We start from the raw sequence: 20,604 nt of genomic DNA, 5'->3' as shown, positions 1-20,604 counted from the left end.
TACTAGGTTACAGTGTTCTTTCTATCCCCCTAACAATACGTCTAACTTTGCGAGAAATGCCCCATTACCAAGATTAATGCGCTTAGCGAACTTACTGTAATACCCGTAGTACGGAGGCTCACATTTTTGTTAGCTTATTATTTCTATTACCATGTTATTTATTTCTTATTATCATTATGTTATCTATCTTATTCTAGACCTTTATTTAATTTATTCATATGTAAAAAAAAAAAAAAAATGTTTTATATCTTGTATCTGTATCTTGTACACTCCGTGTAAATTTTGTAAAAGCCGACTGGCGTTAATTCTAATAAAAATAAAAAAATAAAAAAATAAAAAATAAAAATACTGTATATTGGCATAATGGATGAATAATTTTATTATATTATGTTTTTTGAAGCTTTGATATTTTTTTTCTTTTTGAAACTATTTTATTTAAGATCTCTGTTATGTGTAAATGTAAACTGTTTCATCCTCATTATTATAAAATGTTGGAAGATGGTTATCAAAATGTCTGATTTGTGTTCTGGACAATGAAAGATTAGCAAACCTGTACAGTTTTCTAATATATAATCAAATGTTCTATTAAAAACATCCATTCTTTGTACATATTTTAATGTTTATTTAAACTATCTTCAATTGCTGTTATTAAATTTAAATAAATAATAATTTGGATGTATGAGAAAACATCCAAGAAATTTGTTTTTTATATTATATAAATAATGCTAGTATAGATATCAATAAAATACCTCTGTAAATGTTTTAGGAACAATTTTATATTGAGTGGTTTCGCTAGTAACATTTTGTATTACTGATAATAAAATAAATTACTTTAATAGCATTAATATCATAAAATATACTTAAATATAGGCTGACACTATACACTGATTTTACATAATTGAATTCAATTTTAACACACCCATTAATCTGTCCCACATAACACCCTTTTTAGTTTAAATATAAACTATAACCAATCTAATTATTTTTTATGGTTATCAGTATAATTATTGTTGAGTTAAAAAAAATTGTTTTTAAAAATAGAATAGACTTATGATTGCTGTACAAACTTAAAATCTTATTATGATGATGCAAGTTAGTATTATTCTGTCGTGGAGGCCTCAAGGGCAGTCAACAATCTAAAAAGTTGGCGGCCATCAGTAGTTCCAAATCTATTTCCGGCTCGATGGTGAACTCTGGTACTCTAATTGGATTTTTAGAATAATAATATTTGTATGCGAAGTACATACAAATTTTACTCAACACTAGCGAGGATATCAACGTTAAATGGATTTCGTTTACTTCATCCTCCGCATAATAACAGGGTCCGCTCAACATGGCTCTAATTGTGCCCGACAACAAGGCATGCTCCCGCTTGACGATGAACTCTTGCCCGTCGCTCGAGATCAGCTTGATGTACTGAGAGTTGGGACCGTCGCAATTGCCATACTTATCCTCGCTTCCTTGAATCATTGTTTTTTGTTTAATACTTTTGATGTCGATAAAAATACAAACTTTTGTGGAATTGATGTGAAATATTCCAACTAGTAACAAGAACAATTATATTATTGTTGACGGGCAATAAGCAATATTGGCAATATCAATGGAAGCTGGACCTTTGTCCTGGACAGTTTTCACTTTTCTGGGCTTACCCTCTGCCTCTCGCGTCTTGCACTGGTTCAGGTGCTATAGATATTGGTAAAATCATTATTAATAAATCAATAATAAAATACAGTATCTACCAATAGTCTATATCAGACATCAAAAGCATGTGGCCAGAAACCCTTTCTTCATGGCCTGTAACATTTATTTCTTCAAAAAATTCAAAAATAAGAATAAATAATTATTAACAAAAAATCAATATGTACATCTTTGTAATACCTAATATTAAGAAGGTAGAGTTATACTATAATAATTATAATTAATGGAAGAAATAAATGTTTTCTTAATTTATTTTGTTTCTTTTGGATTTAGTATTAAGATGAATACAAAAAGGTGTTTGGCCCACGAACGTTTGATGTATAAATATTGTCTGTTAGTAATTTGAGTTTGAGACCACTCGTCTATACAATGTGACTTTTTAAGCATGCTCACCCCCATAAATCCCTTTAATAGTACATTAATTATTCTAATTCTGATTTTTAGAAATTTTAATCTACCTAAAGATAATATTTTCAAATTTCTGATATTTTATGTACTACTTAAGGAGCGACCTGAGCTCATACTAATTTTTATTTTTCAAAAAAGAACCTCAGTTTTTTACTGCAAATTATTTAGCGATTTTTTTTATTGAAAATGTTGATGTACCTACCTATCTATTAATCCTAAAAAGTGGTTAAAAAAAATAAAAACTGTATAATAGGTATTAAATGTAGTATTTATCATACTTTGATTATTTTTATTCATAAATAAATATTACCAGAGTAATTCTAACTTTTATAAATTGTCTAAGCTCCTCCGTATTACCCACTTAAAAGAACGCTATAATGGTATTTGTTGTCTTCATTTTACAAGTGCATAACAGCAAATTCACGTTTAACTCAGTTAGTTTAAAAATTAGAGTGTATCGACCTATTATGAAACTTGATGGTAAGAACATTACCTGTGTTTGTATATGAGTTTTTTTAACGATAGTTCAATTTTTAAATGAGTTATGAGCATTTTTAATTTATGCTATATTATACACGCATAGCTTACTAAAAAATTTTACCGTCGTAAAAAAACTCACGTAAAAACACAGATAATGTACCTACCTAGGTCGTTTCACTATAATTTTTAAATAAACGGAGCTAAACACGTTCTCCTGAGACTAAACTTGTTATGTTATGCACTTGTAAGGCGAAGACAACAAATTGATGTGTAGCGTCCTCTTAACCCATTACCACAGACATATTTTATCCTTTGTAAGTATACAAAGTTATATAACTCAAAAACTACTCGCTTAAATTTTGATTTAGATACATCAAAATTATCAACAAAAAAAATCTGCTTGATAATTAAAAAAGAAAATGGGTGTTCCTATTTTAAAAACGGAAGTTTGTTTTGTCACAGCATCATAAGTGGTACAAAAATTTCAAGGATTCAAAAATATGATCTTCAAGACGTGTATTTAAAAATAAACAAATTAAGAATATTCATAATATTAAACATAAAGAAAGGTGATTCAACGCTTTAAAAATCACTCTGTAAATGTGTTAAATTTATTTAAAACAATAAGATCGAGTCAGACACGGTCTCTCGCTTGCTCAGACAATTAAAATCGAAAACATACCTCGATTTGTAGTGTTAAACCACCTTGGCCCTTGGGTGGGTCTCAGACTACAAATATCCAACTTTTCAAAACCAAGTTCGACTGCCCAATTATTCTGACAACATTATTTGCAGCACGCTACATAGGTAGGTAAAAACAAATATAAAAACTCATTGTAATACGTATGTATAAAAACTTCTTACCTTTTACGAGTAGAAAACATTCATTCACTTGATGAAGTTTTGATGTTGAAAAGCGAAAAATCACAAAATGTAACCTATAAACAAACAAACAGTAATTTATTATATAAATAAAAATTTAAATGTGTTTACTGTTTAGGAAGAAGTGTTGAATGAAAAACATAACGACTTTCAATTCAAAGGACAATGGGACATGGAGTACGTCTTAACCACGGTTAAACAACCACCATCTTAATCCGTATATCTTAAACCGTGGCCCTAACCTTAAATCTAGATTAAAGATCCTTAATTCTAGATGGAGCCAGATGTCCCGGTTTGAGGCACTTATTATTATTATGAGTGACAAATGTTGATTTGTTAAAGCCCCGTTCACACGATCAAATAATTTGTCAAATATTTGATGTATGTCAAACTCCAAATATTTTAGAACCATTTCTAAAATATTTGAAGTTTGACAAACGTAAAATATTTGACAAATTATTTGATCGTGTGAACGGGGCTTAAAGATAAACTTATTTTACATAGACACTTATGGATTTTACTCAAATCTCTATGTACGCTAGCAAATACCTCATCCTAGAACTGGTCTTATTAACTAGGTACTTTACTAGATACTATTAACTGTATCGTCTGTATGACTGTATATAAATAAATTTAAGTTTGTATTCAAATCATTTATTTGATTTGTATGTTATATGTAAATTAAAGAGTGTAGGCGACAGAGTAGTCCCTGTGGTACATCACATATTGTTACATTTTGAAAGAATTTTATTTTATAAAACCAGGTGTTTTAATCATTTATGTATTATTCAATGTGTACATAGTATCTAACTTATACATTAGTCATCTACTTCATAATAATACAATTTCACAATTGCTCCCAGTGGAATGTGACAACATTAAGTTTTTCAGCAACAGAGTTCTATATGAGGAAGTGAATTGGTAACAAGTTGGGTTGGTGTTTCTGTATCCCAGAGCACGCAATGCTCCGAAAAAATTCTCTAGTGAATCTTGGTTAAAGTTTCTTAACAGTATTGATTTTATACCAATCTTGTTCAATAACTTAAATACCTCTTGAAATCCTAAAAATGTTAGGTATATATATAGTAACATACTCTATGTAATGAAATGAACAGCTAAGATTTACCTTTAATAGTTTTTAACAATTCTTAATTGTTGGAGGTTGAGGAACTGTCTTTTTTTATTAACAGGATCTATGAAGTACATTGACTTCAACACTTCTAACTCATGGTATGGAGAGTACCTTTTCAGGTCTATGCGATATATTTTTTCATCTACTACTTTGTCATGGCTCTCGTTTACTGAGTCAAATAATTTGTCAAAAAACTGGCAGAATTTGGCAGTGTCTTTGGCCTTTACATTCAATTTTTTTGCTATCAGTTGTAAATTTTCTGTCATTTCCATTTTCCACTTTACAGTCACACCCACGGACTACACTGTATAGAAATACACATATTAATAAGTCATGTTATGAATACTTTAATCTACTCTACTTATCTACTTACCTACTTTTTATATTTATTCATTCAAATATGGTATTATCATGTTCGGCGTAGATGATATGGCTGTGTAAACAGACAAATAAAAGACACCAAAAATCATTTTTTTAGGTAAGAACTTCTTATATAATAATAAATTACGTTGTTCCAACTATTTGTCACAGACGACTGTTGTTTTACAGGTTTACAATATGAAATCCTAAGCTAATGCTAAGTGTATAAATGCTGTTGGACGAAAAGGCTTTATTTCAACCAAAAATTCACGATTGTGTAATAATCATTTATTGAATAGTGATTTTAAAATTCCAGTTGGTAGAAAACGTCGATGATGGTGTACCATCAATATTGAATACTTCTGTTAAATATACACCAAGAAAAATATATCACTCACAAATTGATGAACCAATTTCTAGCCAATTACCTAAATATAACTCAGCAACACAAAGTTTAAGGTAAGAAAATTATATTCTTATATTCTTTCAGTTTATTATTTCATTATCATCGGCTGAAAATTTGTTTCGTACGAAGAGGGGCCATTTTTACCTTATTCATTTGCGTAAATACACATTTTCAGACACTTCAACCTATTAGCTAGTGGCTACCCCTACATTATTCTAGCTGAGGCACCAAATATGCAGTGGCGAATGTTGACTCCGATGTATGGGTATGCTCGTTTATCATAATGTATTATAGTTCTATTTAATTTATGAATAAGACTTTAATTTAATACTTTAATCATTTTAATTAAGATTTGACTAACTATTTCAAGTAAAATAAGTAACGTTCACATTTCTTTTTATTTATAAATAAAGTAATTTCTTTTACGACAAACTTTTCTGTAACTTTAGAGTAAAATTCAATACTTATTTTTAAATCTTCTAAAACTTATGACTTAGAGTAGACTTACAACATATTTTTATTCTTTTTAGAGCTGAAAATGTTCTTTCCGCTTATGCTGTTGTACTTGGAATAGTTGAAATAATTTAGCTAATTTATATACTTTTTTCAGACCTAAGTCTAGTTTATTTAAATTCATGTATCTATTTGATTATTTCAAAAAAAACACAGCTATCGCATGCTCTGCCAGTAAATGTTACGATAAAGTTAAACACTGATAAGAAATAGATGACATTGTTGTCAAACATTATGATTTTTTTTAAATATGTAATATTATATTATTGATGACAAAATAACTTCTTGTTATAAACCTATGATTTGTGAAAATATGTAAACAATGGTATCGTTATTAATAGACTTACATAAACTTTTTTCTGTGTACAAAATTGACATGTTATTGATATTAAAGATATCAAACACTTAAGTCATTATTGAATTAATTATAATTTAAAATTAATTCACACAATAGACACAAATCATATAAAATAAAATTACAAATATACAATTTACTTTGACGTCTGGTCTGATTGAGTTCTTAATACATATGATATTATTATAATATTATTGATACGTTACGTCATGGATAGGTCAGAGGACTTGTAGCATTTGTATATTTCAATATTTGTTTTGCACGGTCAAAAACAGCAGAGTACATATTTCTTCCATTTTATACTTATATATAGAGACTTATTTTAACTTAAATAATAATTTTTTTCAATTTTTTCTCCACCGAAATTTTTTATTTTAAATAATGCAACCAAGAAGTACATTTATTTTTAATTTTGTTTTCATATAATATGGTTTTTGATTGGTGGCAGAAGCACGTTTGTACTAGAAGCCTGATTATTTTATAATTTTTAATAAAATTTTATTTGAAGTAGTAGTATGTGTCGCAAATAAAACTAATTCAAAATAGTAAATTTAGTTTTAAAATACAAAAAGAAAATATACCTAATATTCTTGTATTTATTTTTAAAATACATAGTTTGAGTATAAATGTATATTTGGTGACTTTTTATGGCTACAAGTGCTCTGCCCCGTGGCACATACACAAATACCTCGCAAATACCCTTGTAGTACTGTATAGGTACATCAAATCAATAGTTAGTGATAATGTTAAAGGTTTGCTGTTGGAAACTTAAATAAATTGTTAAATATTTAAACCATGGTAAACTTATATAACCATGTTTCTATTATAGATAATAATAATAAATTTTTACAAAAAAATATTTTAATCAAAACTTTTTAAACTAATTCGTAAAATATTTTTATTTTTTCAATTATTGACGTCTTTAATCTTTAAAGGGTTAAGATTATTTTTAATACATACAATTTAATGTATTTTCTTCGATTGACACTTTGTGTCCTATTTCGTAAAAGTATGGACTCAGACTCTCAGTATACGCAAATTTAATACTATAGATTAGTAATTGCTACTAATCTATAGTATTTGGTATACGTCTCTAATTGTGCGACAATTTATACTCTCAATATGTTCGCAAAAGATTTTTATTTAATTATAATACTAAGTGACAAATCCACCACACATATGTTAATTACTAAAAATGTTTTAGCAATTAATGAAAATTACGAATGTGTCGAGTGTGGAAGTGATATGGATTTATACGTACATAAGAAAAGGAGAGTTTTACATATACTGCCATAAGCGACTCATTGTTCAAATCGGCTGTGGCTAATATGTGAAATTCTAATCAATGTCTGGGTCAATTGCTAACTTCATGCACGTTCTCAAACAACACAACAACACAAAGCTTAGGGTAAGAAAATTATATTCTTATATTCTTATATTCTTTCAGCTTTATTATATCATAATAATAATTGTGTATAATTATAGGAAAGATAATGGTTTTTGGACTTTAATTGACAGAAATGGTCTCCTAAATAATGGACTAAATCTCAGTCAACAGTTAAAATTGGCATACTACTGTACTCAGGTTTATCCAATAAAATTATTATGTCATTAACTGGTTGACCGTCTAGCATATGTGACTGGATAAATTTGGTTTGGGATATATCAGTAAAAATTTGGAGGACCTAGTATCGTTATAAGTTGATATTAAGTTGATGAATGTTTGTTGAGAGGATCTAGAAAAATTCATAAAGGTAATTTGTATTTTATAATTGAATGAAATATAATTTTATATTGAATAATAATTACCATAAATTTTAAATTGTCATCATATTGTTACAGGTTTGATATCGGCTTGCAGATTTGCTGAGTGAAAACATGGAAGGCACACACTCAAATATAATATTTTATCTCTATAATATTTTAATATTTAATTGATCTCAGCTACTGATAAGTACTCAGTTTAAAAGCAACTTTTTTATACATATAGTTGTATATTTTTTTTTTAGGCATTGGTAGATTCATATTATATTTTTGATCAGGGCACAGAATCAGTTGTCGTAATTTTCAAAAACAGTTTATCTATATCATTTAACTATTTGTGGTTAAGAAATAAAAATCATAATTTCATATTTTCATCTACCAAATCTCAAATAGATTTGGGGGCCCCAAAAAAAAAGATCAAAAGCCCCCCCCCACCAAAATTATTAAATATTTTTCATAACATATTTTTTATAACATGTGTAAAATAGTAAAGGTATGGATTAATTATTTTAAATTGCCTATTTATATTTTTATTTTTTAAATAAATGTGTTTTGTTTTAAAATAAAAACCGAATTTAATAATATTTCAAATATTAAATTACAGGAGACCAGAAACGTTTTTAACACAATAGAGGCCCTCCATGTTCACTTATCATATCCGACTAATAATAAAAAATTAATCGTTATTCAAAAAAAGTTGGGAGTTAAAAAAAGTCGATTACAAGGTTAAGGAACACAAGGTGAAATTACCGTTACAGAAATTGTGAAGCTGTAATGTCCAGTTATAAAGCAATAGTAGATACATTAATAAATGAGATTGAAAATGAATCTGATAAAGATGTAAATGAAGCAATAGGTAAATATTTTGATTATTGCATTTAATGTTTTAATATATAGATTATAATTACTTGTTGTTAATGTGTACATTATTCGTTATTATTTTTCAGGAACTTCTACCAATATGAAGAAAGGACAATAATTTGTTGTATATTTGTTTCTTTCACATACATTTTTATCAATAATTAATATTTTAACATGCAAATTGCAAGAAAAATCTTCAACTCTTGGAAATTCAGAAATTATTATTAAATCTATAATCAAATCCTTAGATGATTATAAAACCATTGAATGTTTTGCTGAAATTAGGTTGGGTATAAATAAATTTGCAACAATATCTATTGAAAATCCATTCCAAGGTATAACTAATTAACTGATTACTTAACTATGTTATTATTAAAAATGATTATTGTATTAATTATATTTTAATTTAAAATTTAGGAAATAAAAGAAAAAGGAAAGAACCAAATGATCTTAAAAATGTCATTGTCACTACTAGCACTAGTGCACAGTACACAGAACCTACACAAAGTAACGTACAGACAACTGAAGATTTCTACAGAATAAATGCTTACTATGTGATTCTTGACAAAGACGACAACAACGATAATATTAACTCCCGCGGGCCAAATGGCCTATCTTAAGAGGACGCCACACCCACATTTGTTGTCTCCGTCTTACAAATGCGTAACATAGTACATTTACGCTCAGCAGAAAACATGTAGCTTCGTCAGTTTAAAAATTAGAGTGAATTTACCTATTATGAAACTTGATGGTAAGAATATTATCTATGTTTGTATGTCGGTTTTTTACGATAGTTCAATTTATTAGCTAGTTATACGTATACAATATACCGTAAATTAAAAATGCTCATAACTCACTTAAAAATTGAACTATCGTAAAAAAACAACATATACAAACACAGATAATCTCCTTACCATCAAGTTCTTACCATCATAATAGGTCGATTCACTCTAATTGTTAAGCTAACGGCATAAAACGTGAACTGCTGAGCGTAAATTTGCCATGTTACGCGTTTGTAAGACGGAGACAACAAATGCGGGTGTGGCGTCCTCTTAATAATAAACGGTAACGAAACGTCCGTGGGCTCATTTTTTTTACTGGGACGAAACGTACACGATTCCTTTTTGCCGCCCGAAAACGGAACAATAATAACTTGATTAATGCCTCGTACCACCGCCTCCTTATTAGCGGTCGATTATATAATAATTGGGCCTTCGGTAATGCAACGCAATACGACGTATTGCTATCGAAATGATAAAACATGTTGTAAAATGCATCGTATTTTCAAGCATTCTGAAATTCAGCACATCGAATGCCTTGATGTATCGGAACACCGTAGGTTTCAATCATAACCATGGTCTAACCCGATCTGATGGATTATATGCGCTTAAAAATCACTGATAAGGCCCGTTATCACTAACGAATAAATTAATAGGTGTTCAGAACACCGTGTTCTGGAAATAAAGTGATTTTTACCGATTTCATGACGTAGCGTACTGTATTTCCATCAAGAATCGCAGCGTTGCATTACCGAAGGCGCAATAATAAATATTGATATCCGCGTATAATCGCATATTATAATTTGTAACGTTGTGTTCATTAGCCAGTCAAACGAAATACGCCGATACGTTGAGTCGTCGCGAGCAGTGCGATTTTTTTTTGTCAAATTATTATCGTAGGCGCGAATCGCCGTTGTTTTATTATTAATTTAATAATTATTATTGATGGGCGCGAATTGCTACCATTACTGTTTTTTTTTTTATTATCGTAGGTAATTGTGGCACACGAAAATCGTCGTGCGTTACTGTGATCACTATAATCCACCTCTAATAGCCAGATTATAGCATTCTCTGTATTTCGCCGCCATAAAAGGTCATAATATTGTCATACTTATTTATTTCGATTGCTAAGCGTCGTAGTGTATTTTTATTATTGTTATTATTGTGAACCATATTATAGGCGTAAGGAGTTGACTTGCTGGCCAGTCTGCGCTCCTTAATTTATACTGTGAGTTGATTTATTTATTATTATTATAGATTTATACAACCCCTATTTCTTAATGAACCCCGACACAAAGAGTGTAATCTGAAATTGAAAGTGTGAACTGCGGATTTGAGAAGTGTAATAATAAATATGACTATGAAACTAAATATATTATAATTTATAGGTACTAGATAGCAATGTCACTAATGTAATATACATAGTTTACTGTATATCACAGTATTACACTCATAGGCGTGCGCAGACATTTGTGGCAGGGTGGGCTAATTCAATAAAGATTAAGAAACCTGAACTATGATGGAAGAAATAATTAAAATGTTATATACTTTGATTTACCTACTCACTATTTAAGGCACAAATCATTCATATGATAAAAAACAGACATATTTTTAAAAAATTAAATAAGAAATATTTTAATTGTCAACACAGTTTTAAATTTTAAAGAAATACAATTTTGCAATCTGTAATGGTACCTAATATGTTATCAATTTTATTTTTAAAGACATTTAATTTATTATTATTTATTATAATTGAGTATCAATGTTTTTTTTACCTACTTTTTTAATGTTTTATGATTTAAAAAATCAAAAATTGTGATCTTTAGATCATATTATATTATTACAATATATACAAATTTTGGTACGTTTCACAGGGTGGGCCATGCCCCCCCTGCCCCCCTTTGCGCAAGCTTATGATTACACAATACACAAATTATTAAACAATTTTGAATTTTTAAAAATGAAAATAAATTGTTTAAGTAAGATTCTACCAAATGGATATTTACTTCTCTATTTTGAATTGTGAATAGTAAACACGCCAGATAGTCAGCAGATACAATATATACTTAAAACTATCGTGAAGGAAACTTCTTGTTATATTTTTTTCAAAATGTTATCGATGTATAAATGTATACTGTACTTTACCAAAGTATATAATGTGTATACAAAATAGTATAATATTATTAACTATTTACCACAATTAAATTAGTAACAACTAACAATAATAAAATACTGACAAATAATGAAAAATGTGTCGCAATAAAAGAGATGGATACTAGGTAGCTCCCAGACAGCATTTTGTAATTATAATATTATAATATTATTATAATAACTTTATACAAATATTATTCGTAATTATAATGTTATAGGTAATAATATTTTTAAACAAAAAATTGCTGTCTGGGGTATGCGAGGGGGTATGTCTATAATTTGAACCGATCCATTTTGTTACATCATACAAAAATGAAAAAAGCGTGCTGTATGTGAGTATTCCACAGTTGAAAGACAAAAGAAGTTTTAAAAATGGTGTTGAATTATTATGAAGTTTGGATATCTTTAATTATTCCTGTGGTACGATTTTAATCCTCTTAAATTTATAAAAAGTTTTGCCCTATATTTTACTGCATAGGTACTGTTTTATTTTGATTCTTAGAGAAGTTGTTAAGGGTGACAAATTACTTTCCTCATCATCAGAAGAAGTAGTTAATTGATGAACTTGCAGTTCCATCTGAAGAAAAAGTGAGCAAACCAAAATTGGTTATTGTTATATTTTTGTATAAGGAAATGGAAAATTACATTACATTTGTGTATAACTCAATTTATTTTTTAATTAGTGCCCAAAAAATCATGTTCTTGTTGTTTTGGGACTCTTAGATTCTACCTCTTTACAACTTTTGGTAGACTTTATTTATTCTGAGAAAATCACGGTCACCGAAAATAATTTACATGTAATTATAGGTAAATTATGATCAAGATTATGATTTTGTCTTATAGTTGTAAACAATTATCAAAAAGTTCAGAATTGTATATTTATCAACTATTGTAAGAAATATTATTCATGATAACGATTCTATAAGGAAATTGTATTTTATTATTATTTTTTTTTTCTTTCTTAGAGAAGAAGTTGTGGCTGACAAATTCCTAACCTTATCATCTGAACAGGTCGTTAAGTTGGTCTCCAGTTATGAGCTTACTGTTCCATCTGAAGAAAAAGTAAGCAAACTAATGTTCATTATTGTTTTATTTTAGCTTAAGGGAATGGAAAATTGAGTTACTTTCGCATATAATATTATTGATTTTTAAATTAGGATCTGGGTGTATTGTTGGTTTAAAAAATATTTTAATAATAATAACATAAAGAATGGCCTAAAACAATTATAATTGAATGACCTAAATAAAAACACTCATAAAATTGATAAAATTAGTAAAATTATTTAATTACCAGATTTTGGTTATTATATTTAATTAAAAACTTTTATTTAGGGGTTGCATTAGATGGTTTATTGTATATTGTATGTCGTCGGTGAATGCAACAATTTAAGTGTTCACGATTCTGTAAAATCCCACAAATTGTATGAAACAATTCATTTGAAATGTATTAAATTTAAATTTAAATGTTAATATAGGAGTTGTTGCAATCTGGTTTATTGTATGTCGTCATTGGAAGTAATGAAATATGTCGTGGTTTGATGTCTGTAGAATTTTACAGTCCCCACACCAATACCTAGAAACGTCAATGAATGTATGAAAACATCTTCCAAGAATAGAAGTCATTGATGGGCCAACTCATTTTTCAAATTTGTTATTGTACATGATTTTTTTTTCTGTAATTATAACAGGTATATGAATATTATTTTATTTTGTAGTTATCATATCAATAAAAAATGTATTGTTTTACTATTAATTTTACAGACTTTGAATATTTTATCAGAAGGTACCTAATTGTCCAATATAAATTGACTAAAAATAAAATAAATAAGGTTTTAAATGTATGAAATGGTACTTCTATGTAGAATAGTGTAAAACACAATAATATACTCTTTTTTTATCTTTGTTTTCAAGATCCCAAAAAACATGTTGGTACAATTTGTTGATCACCCATTTGATATATATATAGGCATTTTATTATATCTTATGACTTTACTGTCATCCAAAAATACTTCAGACATATTTATTGTTTTTATACTGTAAAACATTTATTATTTATGAATATTTTTAATAAATAATATTGCTATATTTAATAAGTATGTTTTGATTTAAAATGTAAATTCATATTGTATGAATAATACTGAATACAATAATATAGGGATAATTGAATGACCGAAAGAAAAGCCAATGAAAAATAATTAGTTATTAAAGTATGTTTGTTTTGTGCTCTCAACATTACTTAAAAATTAGTAGAATTTCAGGTTCAGCTACAAATCAATATATTTGTTATTATATAGAAATTAAAAATATTAAATAAAAAAAAATAATTTAATGATAAAAAATACTTATTTATAATCAGAGAAAAATGTTGTTAAAGAAATTAAAATCTTATATTTAAACAAAATAGGACGTTTTTATTTATTTTATTGTAATTCAAACATATTATTCTCAGGAACTTGTAACTTTTACATTTATTATTATATTTTATATACACAATGACATTTAACAAATACTTAGATTCTAGCCTATATTACCGATGCCGATTTCGGTATACCATCTAGCTCATCTTCCTCAAATAAAGAGAAAACAGGAATTAACTCAAATTTCTAGGATTTTGGTATTGTCGTTATAAATTATAAAGCAAAATAACACTTTAAAATTTCATAATTGAAGGTGTTGTAACATGACATATTATGGAAATAGCACTGCTAAATTTTATGTCAAACCATAAAAATAAGCAAATGCAATAAGTCCTAAGCCCTGGTTATGGTAATACAAACATTTCTGTTATTTTACTTGATAAAATATTTTCGTTTATTGATATATTTTAGTAGATTACTAGATCAGATAGGCATATCACTTACTATTAAATTATGACATTAAAGTGTTATTTTTTATAAAACAATTAATAATTGTTAGATTTTTAATTGCAATGTGTATAGTTTAAATATTTAATAATTAGTAAAATAAAATAGATTAAAATCTAATAATATATAATACTGTACAACTGTCACATACATGATCAATGAAAGTACTAATTGGATTCACTTTCCTACCAGAAATGATCCTAATAAGTTGGAAATCTAACAGCTATTTTGAGTACTTAGCCTATATACATACCTAAAAAAACACATCATTCTCAATAATTAGTAGTATGCATTAAACTGTTCGACAACTCGGCCCATATTGACGGCGAAAATTTGCAGCATTGTAAAATTTAATTTTTTTCAAAAAAGTTACACAAATCATGTGTTGATTATTTGATTTCATATATCCACGAGACCTTCAGTAAAACATTTCTTAACTTTCCCCGGTTTTAAGATATACAATCTAAAAAACAATTTTAATAATTTTCCGATTTCTGTTTTTTTTTTTTAATTCTTACTTAATTTTAATAGTAGAAGTTTTAAATAGGTAGGTAATTAAAATCTAAATATTTTTTTGGAAAAGTTATTAATTTTTAAATTAATGAGTTATCTATAATAGGTAGGTACTTTAGTGTTGACATTTTATAAAATCATAAAAAATAAACTAATGCACTTCGATAAATGTTTTAACAATCAAAATTTTTCTGAAAGCTAGATTTACAAATTGGTTATTTTAAATTTTTCAAAAAAATCTTATATTCAGGGCTGTATAGGGACTTCACAAATCATCGGAGATTGATATAGATGCACTCTCGATTGTGAGAAAAAATTAGCCAACACACACACACAATTCCATCACTACATATTGATGGGTACACTATACCTACCTTATGTCTTATAGGTGTTAACTTTCTACAAACAGATAGCCATATCTAGTCTATATATATAAGAATCTAACTTGATTTTGGAGACGAAGGAAACCGGTTTGATTGTTTATTTATTATTTTTATTATTATTATTAATTATTTATTTATTTGTTTGCACTTGCATTTTAGATTCTGAGTGAAACGATGAATATATTGATTTTACAATGATGTGTTTTTTTTTTTTGTGTGCCTGTCATGAACTTTTAGGACAGTAAAAGTGCTTCGATTTTCTTCAACAGTATCTTTTCTAATAGGAAAGTGAATCTAGTTGGTACTTTGGGGGGTCAAAAGTAAAATTTTCAGTAGTTTTCAAAAGTGCTGTGAAAAACAAATGAGAAATTAAGGAAAAACGGGAATTTTTACGCAAAATCTGTTTTCGAGAAAATTGATTTTGGTTTTTGGTACAACTCTAAAACAAATGACCGTAGGTACATAACATTTAGACTGAAAGTTTATATAAGCATTTTCTATACACCATAAACTTTTTCAAATATTTTGATTTATTTTGAGCTCTACGGACATTTTCACTTTTTTTTAGTTTTTTTTTCTATAAATATCAATACAATTTTATTTGTTGGTTAGAAAAGCTTGAAAATTTAATAGAAGGTTCCTTTTATATTGTTTCAAAGACAGATGAAAAAATTAAAAATCCATAGTCGCAATTTTTTTATAAGCATCTAAAGTTCAAATATTGACAAAATACGTAAAAATGACGAAAATTTGCAAATTATTTTGAGTTAATAATTCGTAAAAATTTTTAGAACTAAGATTTTAAAATGTAATACAAGATTCCTTATAGGTTATTCTACCTTTATCAAAAAAACAAATGTCTATAAGAAACTCAAATTAAATTTTTATGAGCGTTTGAAATTCATATTTTTACCACATTCGATATTCACTCGATTTCTTACGTAACGATTTTTTTGTTTTATTGTAATTAAAAAACGAATGACTGTAAATACTTGAAAATTTACTGAATGTTTATATTAGCATTTTCTATACACCATACAATTTTGAAAATATTTTGACTCTTTTTGAGCTGTTTACCATTTTCAGTTTTCAATTTTTTTAGTTTTTTTTTCTATAAATATCAATAAAGTATTATCTATTGGGCCAAAAAGTGTAAAAATTTAATACAAGGCTCCTGATATATTTTTACAATAGCAGTTAAAAAATATTAAAAATACATAAGCACAATTTTTATTTATAAGCATTTGAAGTTCACATTTTGACAAAATGTATTAAATTTAAAATTGAATAATTATGTTGTAGTTAAAAATTTCTAGAATTTTCAACTTTTATATCTAAAGATTGAAAATTTAAAACAAAATTCCATGTAAGTAGTTAATTCTATTACCAAAAAATCTAAAAAAATACATAAGCACAGTTTATTTTTATAGTAATTTTAATTTTAAATTTAGACGAAATTACATATTAAAAAACCTAGAATAACTATTTTAATTATTTTGTTATGATTGTATACTATTGTTCGTGGGTACTTGAAACTTCTAAAGTATAATATTATATATCTATGATAGTATCACGGTTTGTTGTTGATGTATAACGCGTTATAAGTAGGTACCTAATGGATATTGTGATATGATTAATTTGGAATTTATTGTAGGTTTTTTTTATTACCATAGATATAAGTATACATATAATATTATATCTTATACCTAGATTCACTCTCCGCTCAGAATCGTTTTTCTTATACAATGATATTATATCATTGAATTCAAATTTAATAACATCCATTATACAGTGACCCCACTTATAGCTTACTATACAGCAGAGCGACATCTACTTGCCCACCTTTTTCCATTTGAAGTATATAATATTCATTGGACAAATAATGTATTTTTATATATTTTTCTACCTTATCTCAATTCTATAATTAAAAGAATAAAATTTACCACTACAGTGATTGAATTCAAAATATAGGATATATCATTTTCAGAAATTAGCAATAACAATAACTACAATATTATGTAATTATAATTTATATTATATTATTTGTATAGCCAAAAATAGTCTTATGTTTTTAAATTAAATTATAAAAAAATAATTTTTTTCGGAGGAAGGTCGGGCAATTATTTATGGAATAATTCAATAACGTTATAATAGAACTATGAAAAAAAAATATTACTGATTATCTAAATTTATAATAATTTAAGATCATTTTACGACTGAGCAGTAGTCCGCACCGGATTCACAAGGGGTTCATCGACCGACGACTATTATCGGTCGGCGGTTTTATCTTGGATATTAGGGAGGAATACGATTCCGCACGTTTTTTTTTTTTTTTTGGAACACGATTCCGCACACTTTATTGTTCATAGGAATACAATAGGAATTGGGTGCAACGTTGTCAAATTTATTACAAACAGTTTATTATATATATTTATATGTATTATTTTATATTTATTATATAAATATTATGATGTAAAAAAATATAATATTAATAAAAATAGTTATCCCCAGGGCCGCATTTAACGGGAGCCCTGGGTACAACTGCCCCAGCGCCAGTATTTTAGGGCGCCAAATTTTGTGGCCAGAAATATGTTTACTTGTGAATTATAAATAAATTGTATAATTTTAATTATTTTATTAACAGTATTATATATATAGTATATTAGTATTATGCTGTTTGACATTTTTTTAATTAATATTAATTTGCATAGTTTTATATAGTTTTATTTTATTTATTCATGAAATACTTAAACCTACCTAAATATGTTAAAAAAAAAACAATTTATATGATGAATTATAAGCAAGGTTTAGGTGACATAAATTCAAATGTATCTTTGCATATAAACAATATTTGTAAAAAAAGCACACATTGTAAAACAAATATTCTTTTCTGTGCTCAAAATCTAAAAGGTTAATGAGGATCTATCTTCCATATTTTCCGTGGGTAGGCTCCTTAGGGGGAAGCAATTTTTTTCACCGGAGCTTAGGGGGCGCCAATTTTTTTTTGCACCGGGGCGCAAAATGTCTAAATGCGGCACTGGTTATCCCTAGTAAATAGATATACCTACCTACCTAGTGAGCCGTCATTACAAAAAGAAATATGATATTAAATAATTTAATATAATTTTTTCCCTTGATACATAAAACCAATAGATGTTAAATATTTTATAATATTTTTATGCGTTTTACAATTATTAAAATGTTCTATAACGTTACATATACGTTTTAAATCGGATGATCCCATTTTACTGTGCACGTTTCTAGCAATTGAATTAATTTTTGTCATAGTTTCGGCTTGTATTTCCATTAGTACAGATATTACTACATGCGTTGGTGGGTGAGCACTGTGAAATTGTCCGTTGTACATTTTATGGAAACTTTCCGCTCCATTTGTGGTTCTAACAAAACAATTTTTTTCAGTATCCCTAGATAAAATAATAATATTAGGATATTATTTTATTTATTACTTTAAATAAATGCGTCAACATTTTAAAATATGTTCTAACAAATTACAATTTAAAATACATTTTATAGGTAGGTACCTAGGTAAAAACCTTAAATAATTTGGATATTAATTTTGTACTTGTAAGTTGTTTACTCACGGCCAACAATTTCGGGAACACTATATTAATGATAATTATTTATATTATGAGATGTTGCCACTTCATAATATTAATTCTAACATGTAGCACATTGGCAATCATATATAATTATCAACTAACATGAATAAAAGCCGATGTACACAAATATACAATTATCGTAAGTAGGTACCACGGTTGAAGATAGAAGATACCTATCTTAAATTGTGGTGCCTAGGTCGTAGGTACTCAGTAGTCAGTTATCGATTACAGTCGTACAATTTTACCTAACTAATTTGTAATTTGAAATTTGTACTTTCTAATAAATATTTGTAAGTGGGTGGGTCGATCTTCAGAAATATCTTCAACAACACGTATTTATTTCAGGATATAGCTGCGAGCTGCCACTGTTCATTACAAAAAAAAGGTGGGTCGTTGGTCACAAGTATAAGGTAATTTTTTGTGTGCTAAGAACATAACATAATATGGTCAATGGTCATGACGAGGCCTGATGTGAGCCGCTAGATTCAATTTTTCTTGACCAAGTCAGCGCAGGTCCATTCTCTCCTGGCTATATCATATACGTGTAGCAGAAAAGTCAATAAATTATATTTTGAAAAATAATTAAAAAATATTGATTAGAACAAATTTATTTCAATTGTCAGGTCTTCATGTTACACCCTGCATACAAGGTGATTTCACACTTACCCCAACTTTCCATTTAACCGTTGGTACATTCAGTGGCGTACATTCAAATTTGCTCTGGGGGGGGGGGGGTTCAAAAAAAATAACCAACACTAAAACCTTCTCTTTAAAACTACCCATTTTCCTAACAATCAAACACATTACACGTATAAATATTAATAGGCAAAATAACAAAACAAATACAAAGATTTACATAACTCATGGCAGTTAAATACTATTTAATATGCACATAGTATGTACAGAATATTATATATATTATATTATTAATTATTTATAATAAAAATTATCATTTTTTTATTGAATAGTTCAACCAGCACTTCATCAGGAGTAATTGAATCGTTTTTGTAGATCGAGAGCATAGCTAGACCATTAAGTCTTCCCTATTAAAATTAATTACAACATTAATTCATTTTCCAACGGCAGAATCAGAGGTGGATAGGTAGTATTTATGTCACAGGGAAATATTTGAAGGGGCCTCCAAACTGAAAAAAAATTTTGTCGCTTCGCTAGCTTTAGATACTTATTCAATCTAACACCTTTAACTATAAATAAAATGTTTCGTGCGAAACCGTAATTTTATTTTGGTGTGGGGCTGGGGTAACGGCATATGAGGAAAAAGCTTTATTCGGTTGTAAGGGATTTTTGAAAAATTTCGAGTAAGTCGTACAATTCCCGACATAGAACCTAACCTTTCTGCATAGAAGTTTCATTAAAATAAGGTAATTTGGAAATAAGTGGGGGGAGTGAAGAAATGTTTCTATAGCCCCCACAC

At 27.8% G+C, this 20,604-nt stretch overlaps 1 protein-coding gene and 1 pseudogene across 5 annotated transcripts; one reads left to right on the top strand and one right to left on the bottom strand.

The window, feature by feature from the left end:
* Positions 1 to 759: 759 nt before the first annotated feature.
* LOC107883142 lies at positions 760 to 3,537 on the bottom strand (annotated as a pseudogene).
* A 6,355-nt stretch (positions 3,538 to 9,892) lies between these two features.
* LOC115035138 (ring canal kelch protein-like) lies at positions 9,893 to 13,475 on the top strand. Of its 5 annotated transcripts, XM_029492816.1 has the most exons (6): positions 9,894 to 10,731; positions 10,819 to 10,866; positions 12,292 to 12,377; positions 12,473 to 12,680; positions 12,755 to 12,851; positions 13,265 to 13,475. In XM_029492816.1, exons 4-6 carry the CDS (start codon positions 12,604 to 12,606, stop codon positions 13,364 to 13,366), a joined length of 276 nt encoding a protein of 91 aa, XP_029348676.1. In that variant the 5' UTR covers positions 9,894 to 10,731; positions 10,819 to 10,866; positions 12,292 to 12,377; positions 12,473 to 12,603; the 3' UTR covers positions 13,367 to 13,475. The 5 variants fall into 5 exon arrangements, 4 of the variants coding, with proteins under 4 accessions (XP_029348676.1, XP_029348678.1, XP_029348677.1 ...); XM_029492818.1 differs by lacking the exon at positions 12,473 to 12,680 and having other exon boundaries at positions 9,899 to 10,866; XM_029492817.1 differs by lacking the exons at positions 9,894 to 10,731; positions 10,819 to 10,866 and having other exon boundaries at positions 12,021 to 12,377.
* The last annotated feature ends 7,129 nt before the right edge of the window (positions 13,476 to 20,604 follow it).

Source organism: Acyrthosiphon pisum, chromosome X (genome assembly GCF_005508785.2).
Source record: "Acyrthosiphon pisum isolate AL4f chromosome X, pea_aphid_22Mar2018_4r6ur, whole genome shotgun sequence".
In the NCBI taxonomy this organism is placed as follows: domain Eukaryota; kingdom Metazoa; phylum Arthropoda; class Insecta; order Hemiptera; family Aphididae; genus Acyrthosiphon; species Acyrthosiphon pisum.
The sequence above is the reverse complement of the archived record's forward strand: the minus strand, read 5'-3'. Positions and strand labels throughout refer to the sequence as shown.

Bases quoted from the DNA above. Each gene is read 5' to 3' on its own strand.
- LOC115035138 (XM_029492816.1), top strand. From the start codon at position 12,604: ATGATCAAGATTATGATTTTGTCTTATAGTTGTAAACAATTATCAAAA. The intron at 12,681-12,754 runs GTAAGAAATATT...TTTCTTTCTTAG, and splicing joins TTGTATATTTATCAACTATT to AGAAGAAGTTGTGGCTGACA. The intron at 12,852-13,264 runs GTAAGCAAACTA...ATGTTAATATAG, and splicing joins CTGTTCCATCTGAAGAAAAA to GAGTTGTTGCAATCTGGTTT.